The sequence below is a fragment of the Melospiza georgiana genome, chromosome 33, assembly GCF_028018845.1.
Source record: "Melospiza georgiana isolate bMelGeo1 chromosome 33, bMelGeo1.pri, whole genome shotgun sequence".
NCBI lineage: Eukaryota > Metazoa > Chordata > Aves > Passeriformes > Passerellidae > Melospiza > Melospiza georgiana.
The window spans coordinates 779,297-798,834 of NC_080462.1; the positions used below are offsets into that span (position 1 = coordinate 779,297).

At 55.8% G+C, this 19,538-nt stretch overlaps 1 protein-coding gene across 4 annotated transcripts in view; it reads right to left on the bottom strand.

The window, feature by feature from the left end:
• Positions 1-19,538, bottom strand: part of BCAN (brevican) — a 38,659-nt gene that overhangs the window by 8,820 nt on the left and 10,301 nt on the right. Inside the window, exons 3-11 of one of the 4 annotated variants that reach the window (XM_058043020.1) lie at positions 19,117-19,512; positions 17,095-17,269; positions 14,866-14,993; positions 12,214-12,507; positions 9,305-9,490; positions 8,173-8,289; positions 7,657-8,019; positions 2,304-2,411; positions 1,331-1,489 (exon numbers count right to left, since the gene is read on the bottom strand). In XM_058043020.1, coding sequence (XP_057899003.1) covers positions 1,331-1,489; positions 2,304-2,411; positions 7,657-8,019; positions 8,173-8,289; positions 9,305-9,490; positions 12,214-12,507; positions 14,866-14,993; positions 17,095-17,269; positions 19,117-19,512 — 1,926 coding nt within the window. Of the gene's footprint in view, positions 1-1,330; positions 1,490-2,303; positions 2,412-7,656; positions 8,290-9,244; positions 9,491-12,213; positions 12,508-14,865; positions 14,994-17,094; positions 17,270-19,116; positions 19,513-19,538 lie in introns of all 4 variants that reach the window. The other 3 variants (XM_058043019.1, XM_058043021.1, XM_058043018.1) reach the window with 3 other exon arrangements.

Sequence of the window (19,538 nt, forward strand, 5' to 3'; positions counted from 1 at the left end):
GAGCCCCTTCCCCAGCTCTGTTCCCTTCCCTGGACATTCTCCAGAGCCCGACCCCCAAGTGACTCCACTTTGTAAAAAGTGAGAAGGTGCCCCCCGATCCTCCTTTTCTCCAGGCTGAGTTCTCCCCACATCCCTCAGGAGCTCCAGAGCCCCTTCCCCACTCTGTTCCCTTCTTTGGACACTCCAGAGCCGGACCCCCAAGTGACTCCATCCTGTTAAAAGTGAGAAGGCGCCCCCTGATCCTCCTTTTCTCCAGGCTGAGCTCTCCCCACATCCCTCAGGAGCTCCAGAGCCCCTTCCCCAGCTCTGTTCCCATCCCTGGACACTCTCTGACCCCCAAGTGACTCCACCTTCCTGTCAGGGAACTATTGAAACTGAAAAGGTCCCCCTTGAGTCCCACCTAAGCTCCCTCAGGAGCTCCTGAGCCCCTTCCCCAGCTCTGTTCCCTTCCCTGGACATTCTCCAGACCCTGACCCCCAAGTGATTCCACTTTGTAAAAAGGGAGAATGTCCCCCCTGAGCCTCATTTTCTCCAGGCTGAGCTCTCCCCACATCCCTCAGGAGCTCCAGATCCCCTTCCCCAGCTCTGTTCCCATCCCTGGACATTCTCTGACCCCCAAGCGACTCCACCCTGTAAAAAGTGAGAAGGTCCCCCCTAATCCCACCCTGAGCCCCCTCAGGTGCTCCAGAGCCCTTTCCCCCCTCTGTTCCCATCTCCGGACACATTTCAGGGGGCTGAACCCATCTGCTCCCACGTCTCTGCATGCACCATCCCTGTTCTGGCCTGTCTGTCTGTCTGTGTGTCTGTCTGTGTGTCCATCCATCCCTGCAGGGCCGGGCTCCACCTCCTGTCAACTCGCAGCCCTGCAGGGCTCGGCAGCAGGGAGGGGACAGCAGTGTCAGGGAGGGGACAGCAGTGTCACACACCGGCAGTGAGGGGACAGCAGTGTCAGGGAGGGGACAGCAGTGTCACACACCAGCAGGGAGGGGACAGCAGTGTCAGGGAGGGGACAGCAGTGTCAGGGAGGGCACAGCAGTGTCACACAGCAGTGTCAGGGAGGGGACAGCAGTGTCACACACGGGCAGCAGGGAGGGGACAGCAGTGTCAGGGAGGGCACAGCAGTGTCACACACCAGTAGGAGGGAGGGGACAGCAGTGTCAGGGAGGGGACAGCAGTGTCACACAGCGGCAGCAGGGAGGGGACAGCAGTGTCACACAGCAGTGTCAGGGAGGGGACAGCAGGGTCACACACCGGCAGGGAGGGGACAGCAGTGTCACACAGCAGCAGTGTGGAGGGCACAGCAGTGTCACACAGCAGCAGTGTCACGTACCGTTGATGAAGTCCTGCTCCTCGGGGGTCAGGATGGTGGCCAGGTGCCCCCCGTGGTGCCGGCACTGGCTCTCGGCGTCCTCCCAGCTCCTCCGGGTGGGGAAGTGTCGGTAGCAGGAGCCCTGGAAGCTGTCCCAGCCCGGGCTGCAGCTCCTCAGGGCTGAGCCGTGCCAGGGCAGAGGGGACAGGGTGAGCACGGAGCCCAGCTCACCCCAAACTCCTCATCGCCCCTCCTGTGTGCCCGGGCTGCTGGGAGATGGGCAGCGTGGCCAGGGTGCCACCAGGGCACTCGCATGGGCACCCAGGGCACTCACATGGCCAGGCTGGCATCCAGGGCATTCACATGGCCAGGGTGGCACCCATGACACTCACATGGCACCCAGGGCACTCACATGGGCACCCAGGGGACTCACATGGCCAGGGTGGCACCCATGGTAGTCACATAGCCAAGGCGGCACTCACATGGCCAAGGTGGCACCAGGACACTCCAGTGGCCAGGGTGGCACCCAGGGCATTCACAAGGCCAGGGTGGCACCCAGGGCACTCACATGGCACCAGGGCACTCACATGGCCAGGGTGGCACCAGGGCACTCACATTGCCAAGGTGGCACCAGGACACTCCAGTGGCCAGGGTGGCACCCAGGGCACTCATATAGCCATGGTGGCACCAAGAGCACTCACATGGCCAGGGTGGCACTCACAGGCCAGGCTGGCACCCATGGCCAGGATGGCACCGGGGCACTCACAGGCCAGGCTGCCACTCACAGGCCAGGCTGGCACTCACATGGCCAGGCTGGCACCGGGGCACTCACAGGCCAGGCTGGCACCCATGGCACTCACATGGATACCCATGGCACTCACATGGATACCCATGGCACTCACATGGCCAGGCTGGCACTCACAGGCCAGGCTGGCACCGGGGCACTCACAGGCCAGGCTGGCACCCATGGCCAGGCTGGCACCGGGGCACTCACGTCTCTCACAGCTGCTGCCCCCGTAGCCGGGCAGGCACAGGCAGGTGAGCCGGGCGCCGTCCTCCACGCAGGTGCCTCCGTTCAGGCAGGGGTTGGGGACACAGCCACCTGCAAGGGACAGCAGCCGTGCTCACCACAGGGCTCAGCACCTCCCCGCTGCCCAGCGGTGCCACCTGGGCATCCTCAGCTCAGAGCATTTCTGCCAGCCTGAGCCTGAGAATTGTGGAGGAAAGAACTCGAACAATTATTATCTGTTTCTGTTGTGGTGTGCTGTTATGTCCCATTTTGGCCTTCCAGGTCATTCCCCCAGGTGTGCCTATACCTCTCTCCCTTCCCCCTTGCCCCCATGCTGAGTGAGTCCTGTCAATCAGGCTCAACATTCCAGCAAGGCGTCGTGTGGTTGGTCAAGTTCAAAGGATGCCCCTATGCCCAGGGGTCATTGGCCTGTCTGGGTGTCATCTTCCCCTGAGACCCTGCCCCTCTCACCTGGTTGGTGGCTCACCTGTACCTCCCCTCCCCCTGTCCCTGAGCTTAAAAGGTGATCAGAGCATGCGGCCGGGATTCTGTTGGAGCAGTTGCTCACGTTCAGACCTCTGTAACCATGGAATAAACCTCTGGACATTAAACCCTCCAGCAGAATCCTCTCCTTTTTCTCTTCACCATCGCCTGAAGCTACTCCTCCTGAGGTAAACGGGGTTCCTAACAAGCCTGGACTTGTTCAGTGCCCAGCTGCAACCACCAGCAAGCCAAGGTATCTCTGGGGTGATACACCGCAGTTGCTGCCTTTGGCCCAGCAGCGAGGGCCAGACTGGCCCAGGCACAATCTAACTGGTAACATTGGGAGCCTTTTTCCAATATGTTTCTGTCAGCATCGGTTGGAGTTGTGCTTCTCCACTGTGTGTTATTCATGGGCACTGATGGTGTGAGATGTTTCTACCTTGAGGCCAATTAGATAATTCTAATTTGGAGCTCACCAATAGTGCGAGATGTTTGTAATTGGAGGCCAGTTAGATATTTCCAATTTTGAGCTCACCAATAGTGGGAGATGTTTGTAATTGGAGGCCAGTTAGATATTTCCAATTTTGAGCTCACCAATAAAGTGTAAGATGTTTCTACTTTGAAGCCAATCAGATATTCTCATTTTGAGTTCACCACTAGTGTGAGATGTTTCTACTTGCAGGCCAATTAGATATTTTGGATTTTGAGCTCATCAATAGTGTGGGATGTTTCTGCTTTGAATGAAGCCAATTAGACATTCCTCGTTTTGAGCTCACCAATAAAGTGAGATGTTTCTACTTTGAAGCCAATCAGATATTTCTAATTTTGAGTTCACCAATAGTGTGAGATGTTTCTGCTTTCAGACCAATCAGATATTTCTCATTTTGAGCTCACCAATAAAGTGAGATGTTTGTAATTTGAAGCCAATTAGATGTGTCTCATTTTAAGTTCACCAATAGTGTGAGATGTTTCTGTTTTCAGACCAATCAGATATTTCTCATTTTGAGCTCACCAATAAAGTGAGATGTTTCTACTTTGAAGCCAATTAGATATTTCTGATTTTTAGCTCACCAATAGTGTGACATGTTTCTACTTTGAGACCAATCATATGTTTCTCATTTTGAGCTCACCAATAATGTGATATGTTGCTAATTACCATGTTTCTACTTTGAGACCAATTAGATGTGTCTAATTTTGAGCTCACCAATAGTGTGAGATGTTTCTACTTTGAAGCCAATCAGATATTTCTCATTTTGAGTTCACCGATAGTGTGAGATGTTTCTGCTTTGAATGAAGCCAATTAGACATTCCTCATTTTGAGCTCACCAATAAAGTGAGATGTTTCTAATTTGAAGCCAATTAGATGTGTCTCATTTTAAGTTCACCAATAGTGTGAGATGTTTCTGTTTCAGACCAATTAGATGTTTCTCATTTTGAACTCCCCAATAATTTGAGATGTTTCTCCTTTCAGACCAATTAGATTTTTCTGATTTTGAGCTCACCAATAAAGTGAGATGTTTCTACTTTGAAGCCAATTAGATATTTCTGATTTTTAGCTCACCAAGAGTGTGACACGTTTCTACTTTGAGACCAATCAGATGTTTCTCATTTTGAGCTCACCAATAAAGTGAGATGTCTCTGCTTTCAGACCAATTAAATATTTCTAATTTTGCGCTCACCAATAGCGTGAGATGTTTCTAATTTGAGACCAACCACCTTAGAGAGTCCCATTATTAAAGACCCTCTACTCTCACTAAACAAAGCCTTCTGATCCACCTCAAGAGTGGAGTTCTCTTTCCATCCCTGACTCAACATCCTCACCCCTGCAGTGTCCCACAGCAAGCAGGGCTCTGAGCTGGCTCTGGGGCCACCAGCTCTGGGCCAGGTGAGGCTCTCAGGTGCACCAGGAGGTGCCTGGAGCAATCCCACACCTCCCGTCCACCTCTGGGTGTGCACAGCCCAGCATCCCTGGCCCAGAGCTGGCCACACCTGGGGTGTTGGCCTCCCCTGGAGCACAGAGGTGAGAGATGGATGCTCTTATCTCCCTTTCCTTCAGAGCTGGATGCTCTTATCTCCCCTGGGCTCATTGCCACACCAGTCTCTGCCCCACTCCCTCTGCACAGCTTGGGGCAGACATCTTTTATGAAAAATCCTTTCCTTGGGATTTTTTCCTGCTGAGAAGCTGAGAGGCCTCAGGAACAAAATGTAAACAATGGTTATCTGCTGCTGTGGAATGCAACAGGTGCATCTGGGATTGGTCTCATGTGGTTGTTTCTAATTAATGGCCAATCACAGTCAGCTGGCTCAGACTCTGTCTGAGACACAAGCCTTTGTTATCATTCTTTCTTTTTCTATTCTTAGCCAGCCTTCTGATGAAATCCTTTCTTCTATTCTTTTAGTATAGTTTTAATGTAATATATATTAATATATATTAATATAATATATAATATATTAATATAATTATTAATATAATGTATAATAATATAATTTATTAAAATAATAAATAAGGCCTGCTGAAACGTGGAGTCAGATCCTCATCTCTTCCCTCATCCCCAGACCACTGCGAATACAACCACACCATTTCCTGCTTTTCCCTGGCTGATGCAGCGTTTTGGGAGGGAAGCACAGACCATAAAGCCTTCGGCACATCCCAGCCCTGTGTCCTTGTCCTGTCCTTCTGGTGTCACCTGCAGCCTGGCCAAGGCTGGTAACTCCGCCAGCACTGCCCCAGGAGCCCGTTGTGGTCATTAATGAAGGCGGAGCACAGCGTGTGCTCCCAGCTCAGTGTGATGAACGGCTGCTGCTCAGAGCCCTTGACCCATTCCAGCCCAATCACGCCCTGTTTTATGCTCCTGGGCTTGTGACAAGGACAATGCTGCCACCGTCACCCTCCCCATGAAGCGCTGGTGGCTCCCTGTGCAGCCCATCCATCCCCAGGCATGGCACAGGATGGGTGCCCCAAAATGTCCCGTGGCTGGCTCCTCCTGGGCATCTCTCCTTGCCAAGGCAAGGGCAGCCATGCCACGGGGTCTGGGCACCCTGCACAGAGCCTCCCTGGTGCCCTGGGGCTGGGCTGGGCACTGCCCTCTCTGTCTGCCTCTCACAATGCAGGAGGAGAGTGGGAACTCGGAATTTCGGGAGGAAATCACAGAGCTGGAGGCTGCCAGGCTGTGGATGCAAATAGAATTCCTAATTCAGGGCATTTCTTAAGCCCTGTGTGTGTTCTCGTTATGCCCTGGGGAGGGAGGGCAGGGACCCCACACGGTGCCCTGTGCTGCAGGGAGCGGGATGGGGCAGGCGATTGGCACTGGGATGGGCATCAGAGCTGGCATCACCCCAGGGGTGACCACCCCCACCCACCCACAGCAGCTCGTGGTCCCTCTGCTCACCCATCTCAGCCCCTGGGGGATGTGGCCCGAAGGATCTGCAGTGATTTTAGGGAGAGCTGCACAAGGCAGGGTGGCCTTGGTGGGGCTCTGTGTCCCCCGTGTGTCCCCCTGCTCGTGCCAGGCAGCATCCAGCCCTCACCCCCCTCCCAGAGCAGGGCAGGGTCAGTCCTGGGGGGGACAGGGAGGGGGAAAAGCAGCCCCTGGTCAGTCCTGGGGGGGACATGGAGGGGGAAAAGCAGCCCCTGGTCAGTCCTGGGGGGGACAGGGAGGGGGAAAAGCAGCCCCTGGTCAGTCCTGGGGGGGACATGGAGGGGGAAAAGCAGCCCCAACCCTCACCCCCCCTCCCAGGGCAGTGCAGGGTCAGTCCTGAAGGGGCAGATGGAGGGGGAAAAGCAGCCCCAGCCATCTCAGGGCAGTGCAGGGTCAGTCCTGGGCAGTGCAGGGTCAGTCCTGGGGGCACATGGATGGGGGAAAAGCAGCCCCTGGTCAGTCCTGGGGGGGACATGGAGGGGGAAAAGCAGCCCCAACCCTCCCAGGGCAGTGCAGGGTCGGTCCTGGGGGGCTCATGGAGGGGGAAAAGCAGCCCCTGGTCATTCCTGGGGGCTCAAGGAGGGGGAAAAGCAGCCCCAGGGCAGTGCAGGGTGAATCCTGGGGGGCTCATGGAGGGGGAAAAGCAGCCCCTGGTCAGTCCTGGGGGGATATGGATGGGGAAAAGCAGCCCCTGGTCAGTCCTGGGGGGGACATGGAGGGGGAAAAGCAGCCCCAGCCCTCCCAGGGCATTGCAGGGTCAGTCCTGGGGGCACATGGAGGGGGAAAAGCAGCCCCAGCCCTCCCAAACCCCCCCACCAAGGGGTCCCTTCCACCCCATTCCCGGGCAGGGCAGGGCAGGGCCGGGGGCAGGGATTAGTTCGTCAGTGGGAGAGGCGCAAGGACGAAGGGAAGAGCTCGCCGAGATGCTTGTTCTACAAAGCTTTTAATTAATTCCCTTTATTAGTACCACGGTTAGTCAGAGCAGGGGCTGGGGCCGCCTTTCCGCTTATCGGGGCTTTTTCATGGAAACAGTCATTAAAACACTTCACAGAAGTAGAAGAGATTTAAAGTGCATGCAGAGATCAGACCAATTTGTTTGACAAATATGTGCTTCTCCAGACCTGGAACCTTCCCTTACCCAGCTGAGAGAGAGAGAGAGAGAGGAGACACGGACGGACAGACAGACAGACAGACAGACAGAGGGCAGCAGTGAAGGAAAGGTGTCGCCTATCTCTAGTGCCACAGAGCGGCCAGCACGGCTGCCCCGAGGGCAAGGCTGGCACGGCAGGGACGCCGGGCAGAGCAGGCGCCCGCCCCGACGCTGGCCCGCTCGGTGGGCACGGCGGGCAGGGGCACGGCCGAGCTGGGGGTCCCTGGCACCACCACCCCCGAGGTGCCAGGACGGGGAGAGCTGAGGCCATCCCTGCGGGTCCCACCTGCTTCTCCCGGAACGGCCGTAAGGAAACCCTCCACGGTGCCAACGGAGGGATGCTCTTCCTCCTCCTCCTCCTCATCCTCATCCTCCTCCTCAGAAGGTGCAGCGGGCATCCCTCGCCGTGTGCCCGGGGCCGGTGCGGCGCTGCTGCGGGGCAGCCACGGGGTCGCTGCGGGCGAGGGGAACCACACGGCCCCCGAGTGCTCCTCTCCGTCCTCCTGCGGGGGCGCGGGGGGCAGCGGGGACACAGCGAGGGCATCTCCGACATCTCCGGAGAGCTCGGCGTCCTCAGCCCCGGAAAACGGAGTGCTGGCCCCGCCGGATTTGTGCCCGCGGCGGGGGCTCCCGGCGCCTTCTCGGCTCTCTGAGGTGGCAGAATTGGCACCGGTTGGCGATGGCGCTCGGTGCCCGGGTGGCCCGGGGGTGGCAGGGCCGGCCGGCCGCCCCAAGGCGTCCCGTGGAGGGTCCGGGCGCTGTGTGGGAGGGCGAGGGAAGCCCTCGGGAGGCTCCGTGTCACCTGCGGGGGCAGCCGTGGGTGCCTCCGGCTCCGTGGGGTGCCCGCGGTGCCGCCCTCCGGCCGGGCGCTCCGGGGATGCGCTGCCAGCTCTGCCCGGCGCTGCTCCCTGCGGCTCCTCTGCAAAGGGCAAGGCGGAAAGGCAGTGAGGGCCGGCAGCCAGCCAGGGCACAGGGCACTGCGGGCACTGCCAGCGGTGCCCACCCTGCGGGCGCTGCCCACCCTGCGGGCACTGCTAGTTCCGCCCAACCTGCAGGCACCGCCAGCTCTGCCCACCCTAAGGGCACCGCCAGCTCTGCCCACCCTAAGGGCGCTGCCCACCCTGCGGGCACTGCCAGCTCTGCCCATTCTGCGGGCACTGCCAGCGGTGCCCACCCTGCGGGCACTGCCCATCCTGCGGGCATCCAGCCAGAGCCCAGGGCTGCGGGCACTGTCAGAGGTGCCCACCCTGCGGGCACTGCCAGCTCTGCCCACCCTAAGGGCACTGCTGGCACTGCCCATCCTGCGGGCGCTGCCCACTCTACGGGCACTGCCCTCTCTGCGGGCACTGACAGCTCTGCCCACCCTGCGGGCACTGCCAGCCAGAGCTCAGGGCTGCGGGCACTGCCAACGGTGCCCACCCTGCGGGCACTGCCAGCTCTGCCCATCCCGCGGGCACAAAGCTGTGCGGGCAGATGGGAGTGGCCCCCAGCCCGTGTGCCGCTGAACCCCGTCCCCTCCGCAGGGCGCGGCTGCCCGAGCTCTGCCCTCACCGCTGCCCGGTGCCCCTCCAGCTGCCAGCCCCCTCCTGCAGCTCCTGGTGCTGCCAATCCCCGCTCCAGCACTGCCCTGCATGCTGGGACACGCAGATGTCCCTTTGTCCCTGCACTGCCCTACACCATCCATGGGGAAGGACGGGGGCACCTGGGGTGACCTGGGCACCATCTGTGCCTGCTCTGTGCCCAGCCCTGGCACCACCGTGCCAGCCCCCGCTGTCCCCCGTGCTCCTGGGCAGGGATGAGCTCCCCAGCTGAAACAGGACCTGCCTGGGGGCTGGCCGGGGCTGTGGGGAAAGGGGAGGCGGGGATGGGGTGACCTGAGGACACAGAGGTAGCTAGTGGCCCCGGGGTGTCTCCAGGGCTCTGGCTTGGCTTGCCCAGGTCAGGGTCCTCAAAGAGGGGCACGGCGTAAATGGCCCCTCGCGACTCGAGCTCCACGGGCGCTCGGGGCAGCTGCAGCTCCTCCAGCTTTTCTGCCACTGTGACAATCTCCTGGAGGAGATTCTCCTCGGGCTCTTGGCCTTGGTATTTTCCTGCAGCCTCAGGGAAAGGGTTTGTCCCTTCTGTGGGCAGAAAGAAAGTGGGATATTACTGCCCTGTCGTGGCTCCGCAGCGCTCAGAGACGAGCGCACCCCACAGCAGGCCTGGAGCCTGGGCACCCCAGCTCTCCTCAGCCTCCCCTTCCCCTTCTACATGGGGTCAGCAGGGGGAGGATCAGGCCCTCCCAGGCAGTGCCACCAGAGCTGGCAGTGCCACCAGCCCCAGCAGGAGCTGGTAGTGCCACCAGAGCTGGCAGTGCCACCAGCCCCAGCAGGAGCTGGTAGTGCCACCAGAGCTGGCAGTGCCACCAGCCCCAGCAGGAGCAGTGGGGCTCAGCAGCACGTGGCGGGGCCAGATCCTAAAGCGTGCATTCCCCTCGCTGTGGGGATCCTCCTCTGCACCCCCATCCCCACCCCGGGGAGGGCAGACATGCGTGGGGGGTTAGTGGGTTACAGGGGTGGTGGAGTCACGGCACGGGTCCATCCTGCCTAAGCCAGAGGGATGGGGAAACTGAGGCGCAGAGATGCTCAGCATCCCCACACTGGGAGCCCCCGCGGCCCTGAGCAGACACGCAGAGATGTGGGGTCAGGCAGGAGGAGTGCGGGGACAGCTCTGATCCTTCTGTGCCCTTTATCCCTGCCAGCCTGCGTCCTGCCTCACTGCTCACCTTGCTGCTCCCCACAGGTCTCCTTGTGTTGTGGTGTGCTGTGATGTCCCATTTTGGCCTTCCAGGTCATTCCCCCAGGTGTGCCTATACCTCTCTCCCTTCCCCCTTGCCCCCATGCTGAGTGAGTCCTGTCAGTCAGGCTGAACATTCCAGCAAGGCGTCGTGTGGTTGGTCAAGTTCAAAGGATGCCCCTATGCCCAGAGGTCATTGGCCTGTCTGGGTGTCATCTTCCCCTGAGACCCTGCCCCTCTCACCTGGTTGGTGGCTCACCTGTACCTCCCCTCCCCCTGTCCCTGAGCTTAAAAAGGTGATCAGACCATGCGGTCAAGTTCTGTTGGAGCAGTTGCTCACGTTCAGACCTCTGTAACCATGGAATAAACCTCTGGACATTAAACCCTCCAGCAGAATCCTCTCCTTTTTCTCTTCACCATCGCCTGAAGCCATTCCTCCTGAGGTAAACGGGGTTCCTAACAAGCCTGGACTCGTTCAGTGCCCAGCTGCAACCACCAGCAAGCCAAGGTATCTCTGGGGTGATACACCGCAGTTGCTGCCTTTGGCCCAGCAGCGAGGGTCAGACTGGCCCAGGCACAATCTAACTGGTAATATTGGGAGCCTTTTTCCAATATCCTTGCTGCCCAGCATCACCCCAAACCAGCCTGGCAGGCTGTGCCCCACAGCCCCAGGGCCCAGGAGTGCCCGCCAGGCCTGCAGCCCTGGGGGATGAACTCTCCTGGAGCTGTGCCCACAGAGCCCACGCACAGTGATGGTGCCATGCAGGACACCCCTGGTCTGTCAGAACTGGCACCAAGGACATGCAGGGCCTCCCTCCTCTGCCACAGCGTGTCTGCATGCACTGCTGGGACCCTGCAGAGTATCCCTGCTGCATTGAGAGCTGTCAGCATGCACTGCTGGGACCCTGCAGAGCATCCCTGCTGCATTGAGAGCTGTCAGCATGCACTGCTGGGACCCTCAGAGCATCCCTGCTGCATTGAGAGCTGTCAGCATGCACTGCTGGGACCCTCAGAGCATCCCTGCTGCATTGAGACCTGTCAGCATGCACTGCTGGGACCCTCAGAGCATCCCTGCAGTACTGAGAGCTGTCAGCTCACAGTGTCAGGACCCTGCAGAGCATCCCTGCCCTATGGAGAGGGGTCAGCATGTCATTCTGGGACCCTGCAGAGTATTCCTGCTGTACCAAGAGCTGTCAGCATGCACTGCTGGGACCCTCAGAGCATCCCTGCCCTATGGAGAGCTGTCACATGCAGTGTCAGGACTGTGCAGAGCATCCCTGCCCTATGGAGAGGGGTCAGCATGCACTGCTGGAGCCCTGCAGAGCATCCCTGCAGTACTGAGAGCTGTCACAACACAGTGTCAGGACCCTGCAGAGCGTCCCTACCCTACGAAGAGGGGTCAGCATGCAATTCTGGGACCCTCAGAGCATCCCTGACCTACTGAGAGCTGTCAGCTCACAGTGTCAGGACCCTGCAGAGCATCCCTGCCCTATGGAGAGGGGTCAGCATGCAATTCTGGGACCCTGCAGAGCATCCCTGCCCTATGAAGAGGGGTCAGCATGCAATTCTGGGACCCTCAGAGCATCCCTGACCCACTGAGAAGTGTCACCATGCACTGCTGGGACCCTGCAGAGCATCCCTGCTGTACCAAGAGCTGTCAGCATGCAATTCTGGGACCCTCATAGCATCCCTGCCCTATGGAGAGGGGCCAGCATGTCATTCTGGGACCCTGCAGAGCATCCTTGCCCTATGGAGAGGGCTCAGCATGCAATTCTGGTGCCCTGCAGAGCATCCCTGCCCTATGGAGAGCCGTCACATGCAGCGTCAGGACCGTGCAGAGCATCGAGGTGTCAGCATGCAGTGTCAGGACATGCAGGTTACGCCTCCCCTCTCGGCTCTACCAGCATGCAGGGCACCCCTGTCCTAGCACCGCAGCTTCAGCCGCTGTCGAACACCCCTGCCCTGCCCCAACAGCGCAGCAGCAGCACCGAGAGCACCCAGGGACCCCAGCACAACCCCGGCACACGCACCCCAACCCGGGGCGACCCTCCCACCCATCCCCGTTTACCTCGGAAGCAGTACGCATCGTATCTGCTCTGGGCATCGGGGAATCCCGTCTGGTTGCGGAACACGAAGATGGTTTTGACGCCGGGCAGGGCCCCTCCGCAGCGCTCCCGGGGGGTGACGATGGGGTAGCGGACGCTGCCGTCGGCCAGCCAGCCGGGGCTGCAGGCGTCCAGCCCCGCGTTCCAGGCGGCGTACAGCTGGCCAGGGCTCGCCAGCTCGGCGCCCAGAGCCCGGCAGCGCTGCGCAGCCTCCTCCAGGGTGAACCTGGCCGGGGATGTCTCCAGGAAGATCTCACCTGGGCAGAGAGGAGGGAGAGGGGGGTTAGAGATGGGGCTGGGAAGGGGCGGGGGGAGCCCCCTCGGCGGGTCCGCTCTGGGCGTGAGCCCAGGAGAGGGTGTGGAGATGGAGAATGCGGTGTGTGGAGGGAGAACGGGGGCTGGAGGAGGGCTGCGTCCCTGCCTGCATCCCTGCCTGTTTCCCTGCTTCCCTGCATCCCTGCCTGCATCCCTGCCTGCATCCCTGCCTTCCTGAGTGCTTCCCTGCATCCCTGCCTGCATCCTTGCAACCCTGCCTGCTTCCCTGCATCCCTGCCTGCATCCCTGCCTGCGTCCCTGCTTCCCTGCATCCATGCCTGCTTCCCTGCCTGCATCCCTGCCTTCCTGCCTGCATCTCTGCCTGCATCCCTGCCTGCATCGCTGCATCCCTGCCTTCCTGAGTGCTTCCCTGCATCCCTGCCTGCCTCCCTGCCATCCTGAGTGGTTCTCTGCCTGCACACCTGCATCCCTGTATCGCTGCCTGCTCTCCTGCATCCCTGCCTGCTTTTCTGACTCCCTGCCTGCATCCCTGCATCCCTACTTAACTGCCTGCACCTCTGCCTGCATCCCTGCCTTCCTGAGTGCTTCCCTGCCTGATTCCCTGCCTGCATCCCTGCCTGTTTCCCTGCTTCCCTGCATCCCTGCATCCCTGCCTGCTTTCCTGAGTGCTTCCCTGCCTGCATCCCTGTCTTCCTGCCTGCATCTCTGCCTGCATCCCTGCCTGCATCACTGCATCCCTGCCTTCCTGAGTGCTTCCCTGCCTGCATCCCTGCATCCATCTCTGCATCCATGACTGCTCCCCTGCGTCCCTGCCTGCATCCTTGCATCCCTGCCTGCTTACCTGATTCCCTGCCCTGCATCCCTTCCTGCCTTCTTGCTTGCCTCCCTGCCTGCATCCCTTCATCCCTGCCTGCATCCCTGCCCCTCCTGAGTGCTTCCCTGCTTGCATCCCTGCCTGCGTCCCAGCCTGCGTTCCTACCTGCTTCCCTTCATCCCTGCCTGTATCCCTGCCCTCCTGCCTGCATCCCTGCCTGAGTGATTCCCTGCCTGCGTCCCTGCATCCATCTCTGCATCCCTGCATCCATCTCTGCATCCCTGCCTGCATCCCTGCCTTCCTGAGTGCTTCCCTGCCTGCATCCCTGCCTGTTCCCTTGCTTCCCTTCATCCCTGCCTGCTTTCCTGCCTTCCTGAGTGCTTCTCTGCCTGCATCCCTGCTTCCCTGCCTGCATCCCTGCATCCATCTCTGCATCCCTGACTGATTCCCTGCATCCATGCCTGCTTCTCTGCCTGCATCCCTGCATCCATGCCTGCTTCTCTGCCTGCATCCCTGCCTTTCTGCATCCCTGCCTGCCTTCCTGCTTCCCTCCCTGCCTCCCTGCCTGCTTCCCCACCTTCCTGAGTGCTTCCCTGACTGCTTTTCTGCATCCCAGCCTGCATTCCTGCCTGCTTCCCTTCATCCCTGCCTGCATCCCTGCCTGCATCCCTGCCTTCCTGAGCGCTTCCCTGCCTGATTCCCTACCTGCATCCCTGCCTGCATCCCTGCTTCTCTGCCTGCATCCCTGCCTGCATCCCTGCCTGCTTCCCCGCCTTCCTGAGTGCTTCCCTGCCTGCTTCCCTTCATCCCTGCATGCATCCCTGCCTGTTTCCCTGCCCATGCACAGAAAGCCAGAGTGCAGGCACATCTGGAGCTCTCACGCCACGTGGGATTGATCCCTGCCCTTGCAAACAGAGCTGAGACTTTGAAGCGGCCCTGAACGGGATTGCAGAGGAGCAGGTGCATGCCCTGCACTGAGCAATCCGCGTGTGGGACGTTTCTGAGGACACCTGCAAGCCCAGCGAGCACCTGAGTGAGGCTCCATGCTCAGGAGGGCTGGGGACCACGGCCCCAAAGCACAGCATGAACCAACCCCACAGCTGCCCCTGCCTCCCTGCCCCTCACCCCCGGCACCAACCAACCCCAGAGCAGCTGCCACCACCAGCGGGGACCCCAAAAGGAGGGACCAGCCACCCCCAGGCACACAGAGCCAGGCAGGATCTGCAGCCCTGCTCCTCATGCAAAGCACAGCACACACACAGCCAAACCCAAACCACCCAACCCAGCGTGCTGCTGGTCTGGGGCACATCACTGCGGGCACAGCGCAGCCTGGGCACTGCCTGCTGCCAGGGACAGAGCCCCACACCAGCCCAAAATGAACCAGGAATGCTTTAGGAAACACACAGCAGGTTCCCACACCCAAAGACAGCACCTGCAGCTTTTCACTTGAGTTCACAACGGGTTACAGGGGCAAGTTAGCATGGGAGGAAGAGCAGAGGAGGGCAAGAGGTGGCACCACGGGCACCTGGCAGGTCCTCAGCGTAGCAGTACACGTCATACATGTCCTCAGGGTCCACCACGCCGTAGTTCCTCACCCCTGGGAAGCCGTTCATGTCTCCATAACAGGCCTCACGGGGAGTCTGGATGGGGTACCTGGGGCAGGGAGCACAGGGGAGCTGCTGACTCCCTGGGGAACGGCTGGGAGCAGTGCCAAGGTGTTACAACCAAACAAACTCCAAGGGAGCACACACAGAGGTGTTACAACCAAACAAACCCAAAGGGAGCACACACAGAGGTGTTACAACCAAACAAACACTGAGGGAGCACACACAGATGTGTTACAACCAAACAAACACTGAGGGAGCACACACAGAGGTGTTACAACCAAACAAACTCAGAAGGAGCGCACACAGAGGTGTTACAGCCAAACAAACTCCAGGGGAGCACACACAGAGGTGTTACAACCAAACAAACTCAGAAGGAGCACACACAGAGGTGTTACAACCAAACAAACCACAGGGGAGCACACACAGAGGTGTTACAAACAAACAAACTCCAAGGGAGCACACACAGAGGTGTTACAGCCAAACAAACCCAAAGGGAGCACACACGGAGGTGTTACAACCAAACAAACTCAGAAGGAGCACACACAGAGGTGTTACAACCAAACAAACTCAGAAGGAGCACACACAGAGGTGTTACAACCAAACAAACTCCGAGGGAGCACAGACAGATGTGTTACAACCAAACAAACTCCAGGGGAGCACACACAGAGGTGTTACAACCAAACAAACTCCAGGGGAGCACACACAGAGGTGTTACAACCAAACAAACTCCGAGGGAGCACAGACAGATGTGTTACAACCAAACAAACCCAAAGGGAGCACACACAGAGGTGTTGCAACCAAACAAACCCAAAGGGAGCACACACGGAGGTGTTGCAACCAAACAAACCCAAAGGGAGCACACACAGAGGTGTTACAACCAAACAAACCCAAAGGGAGCACACACAGAGGTGTTACAACCAAACAAACACTGAGGGGGCACACACAGATGTGTTACAACCAAACAAACACTGAGGGAGCACACACAGATGTGTTACAACCAAACAAACTCCGAGGGAGCACACACAGAGGTGTTACAACCAAACAAACTCCAGGGGAACACACACAGAGGTGTTACAACAAAACAAACACTGAGGGGGCACACACAGAAGTGTTACAACCAAACAAACTCCAAGGGAGCACACACAGAAGTGTTACAACCAAACAAACTCCAAAGGAGCACACACAGATGTGTTACAACCAAACAAACTCCGAGGGAGCACACACAGAAGAGCACTGACCACAGGATTACAACAGTTTATAAAGGGGGGCAGTCCAGGGGAGGAGACTGCCTACAAACCAATCAGGAGACAGCAAGGAGGAGCATGGGTGTTGCAGACATATTTTATGAAAAATCCTTTTGCCAGGATTTTTTCTCCTGAGAAGCCTCAGAGGAAAATAAAAACAATGATTATCTGCTGCTGTGGAATGCAACAGGTGCAGCTGTGATTGGTCTCAGGTGGTTGTTTTTAATTAATGGCCAATCACAGTCCAGCTGTCTCAGACTCGCTGGTCAGTCACAAGATTTTATTATCATTCCTTTCTATTCCTTGCTAGCCTTCTGATAAAATCCTTTCTTCTCTTCTTTTAGCATAATTTTAATATATCCTTTTAATGTGATATGATATGATTAATATAATGTAACGTAACATAACATAACATATAATATATATAATGAAATAATAAATCAGCCTTCTGAAACATGGAGTCAAGATTTTAATCTCTTCCCTCATCCTGGGACTCCTGTGAACACCACCACACATGGGGTGGGCTCACATCAACCTAACACCAATGAGGAAGAAGGAGTGAATAGGTAATTAGCAAATGGGTGAAGGGAAACAGCATCACTGATGCAGAACTTACTGGCTAAAGGGGTGTAAAAAAACCATCACTGACAAACTGTAGGGGCTGAGTTTAGAGGATTGACAGGGTAGAGTTTGGGAACATGCGAGGGGTGGAGGAGATTGACATGGGGATTGATATAAGGGAAAAATATGGGGTAAACAACTCAGGGAAGAACCCTTTGGGAAACTGAACAGGGGGGTACGGAACGAACCGTTTTTCTAACATAGAACAATCTAACATATTACGAATTAAACAATTAAGACCCAAAAGCAAACCACAACAGGGCGAGGCACAGGGGTGCCCACCTGACGGTCTGGTCGGCGATCCAGCCGGCGTCACACTGCTCGTAGCCCCCCAGGTAGGCGGCGTAGAGCTGCTCGGGGGTGGCGATGCTGGCACCGATCCTGGCACAAGCCTCCTGCGCCTCGGAGAAGGTGTAGGCATAGCGCATGGAGCCCTCCCGGTAGTGGAACACCACCCCTGCGGGCACACACACGGATGTGGGCAAGGGGCTTCATGGCAGCCCCCCACAAATGCACCTAGGGTTTGCTGCAGCTCCCTTCACAGAGAAATCCTTCCCAGGATTTCTCCTGGGGAAGGCAGTGAGAGAGCTCAGGGAAGGGAATGAAAACAATTCTTATCTCTACGTGCTGCTCCTGTTGTTTGGCACACGCGGAATGTGTTATGGGGATTGTGTACAGGAAGGGGTTTGTTAATTAGAAAATGGTGATGGTTGCTTGGATTGATTGACCAATTAGGTCAAAGCTGTGTTGTGATTGTTGAAAAAGAGCCACGGGGATTTTTTTAGTATCAGTATAGTATATATAGTATAGTATATATGGTATGGTATAGTATAGTATAGTATAGTATAGTATAGTATAGTATAATAATAGTAATAGTAATAATATAGTATAGTATAGGATAGTACAGTAATAGTAATGGTATAGTACATTTTCAGTATAGTATAATACAGTTATAATAGCTTAAAAAGCAATTAGTTAATAAACTAATTGCGTAATAAACTAATATAAAGCAATTTGTTAATAAGCTAATTGCTTAATAAACTAATATAAAGCATTTAGTTAATGAGCTAATTGCTTAAAAAACAATTGTTTAATAAACTAATAAACTAATTGCTTATAAAGCAATTGGTCCATAAACAATTGCTTAATAAAGCAATTATTTAATAAACTAATAAAGTTTATTATAAAGCTTATAATTTACTATAGCATAGTATAGCATAGTATAGTTTGTGTAGTAGAATATAGTTATAATAGTTTATAAAGCAATTGGTTAATAAACTAATATAAAGCATTTAGTTAATAAACTAATTGCTTAATAAAGCGATTACTTAATAAACCAATAAACTAATTGCTTATAAAGCAATTGTTTAATAAACTAATAAAGTTTATTATAAAGCTTATAGTATAGTATAGAAAAGTATAGTATAGTTTGAGTGTAGTATAATACAGTTATAATAGCTTATACAGCAATTATTTAATAAACTAATTGCTTAATAAACTAATATAAAGCATTTCATTAATAAACTAGTTGCTTAATAAAGCAATTGTTTCATAAACTAATAAAGTTTATTATAAAGCTTATAGTATGGTATAGCAAAGTATAATACAGTTTGAGTGCAGTATAATAAAATATCTTATAAAGCAATTGGTTAATAAACTAATATAAAGCAATTAGTTAATAAACAATTGCCTAATAAAGCAGTTATTTAATCAACTAAGAAACTAATTGCTTATAAAGCAACTATTTAATAAAAATATGCTTATAAAACAATTATTTAACGAACAATTGCTTAATAAAGCAATTATTTAATAAACTAATAAACTAATTGCTTATAAAGTAATTATTTAATGAACAATTGTATAATATAGCAATTCTTTAATAAACTAATAAACAATTGCTTCATAAAGCAATTGTTCAGCCTTCTGAAATCACTAGTCATTGCATGTTTTTCCCATGCTGGGGGTCATCCTGCTACAACACCCAGGGCAGCGTTTGCTGAGCCAGGAGAGGGCCCCAAGCTGCCCCGAATGCCACCTGTGCCCACCCTGAGGTACCTTTGACTTTGACGTGGAGGATGTCGTGGCCGTCCTCATTAAACAATTGTTTATTAACTAATTGCTTAATAAAACAATTAGTTAATAAACTAATAAACAATTGCTTAATAAAGCAATTGTTCAGCCTTCTGAAATCGCTAGAGTCGTTGCACATTATTCCCCTGCTGGAGATCGTCCTGCTACAACACCCAGGGCAGCGTTTGCCGAGCCAAGCTGCCCCGAATGCCACCTGTGCCCACCCTGAGGTACCTTTGACTTTGACGTGGAGGATGTCGTGGCCGTCCTCGATGCCGTGCTGCACGTCGCAGCGGTAGATGCCCGAGTCGTTGGGGCGCAGCTCGGTGAGCAGCAGCGAGGCGTTGGTGTAGCGCTGGTGGAAGATGGGCAGGGAGGCGCGCAGCCGATAGTCCTCGCTCACCTTCACCCTGTCCCCACGAGCTACCAGGATCTCCACCTCCCTGCCCTCAGAGATGAAGGTCCACTTCACCCGGGGTGTGCCCAGGACGGCGCGGCGGCCGCCGGTGCTGGCGGTGGTGGGCTGGGGGCCAAGGTAGGTGATGAGGCAGGGGATGGTGACATCTCCTGCCAGCACGGCCTCCAGGGCTGGGTGCCGTGGCATGGACACCTGCAGAGCCTTGGGGTCCTCTAGGTGGGAGAAGAGAGGAGATGTG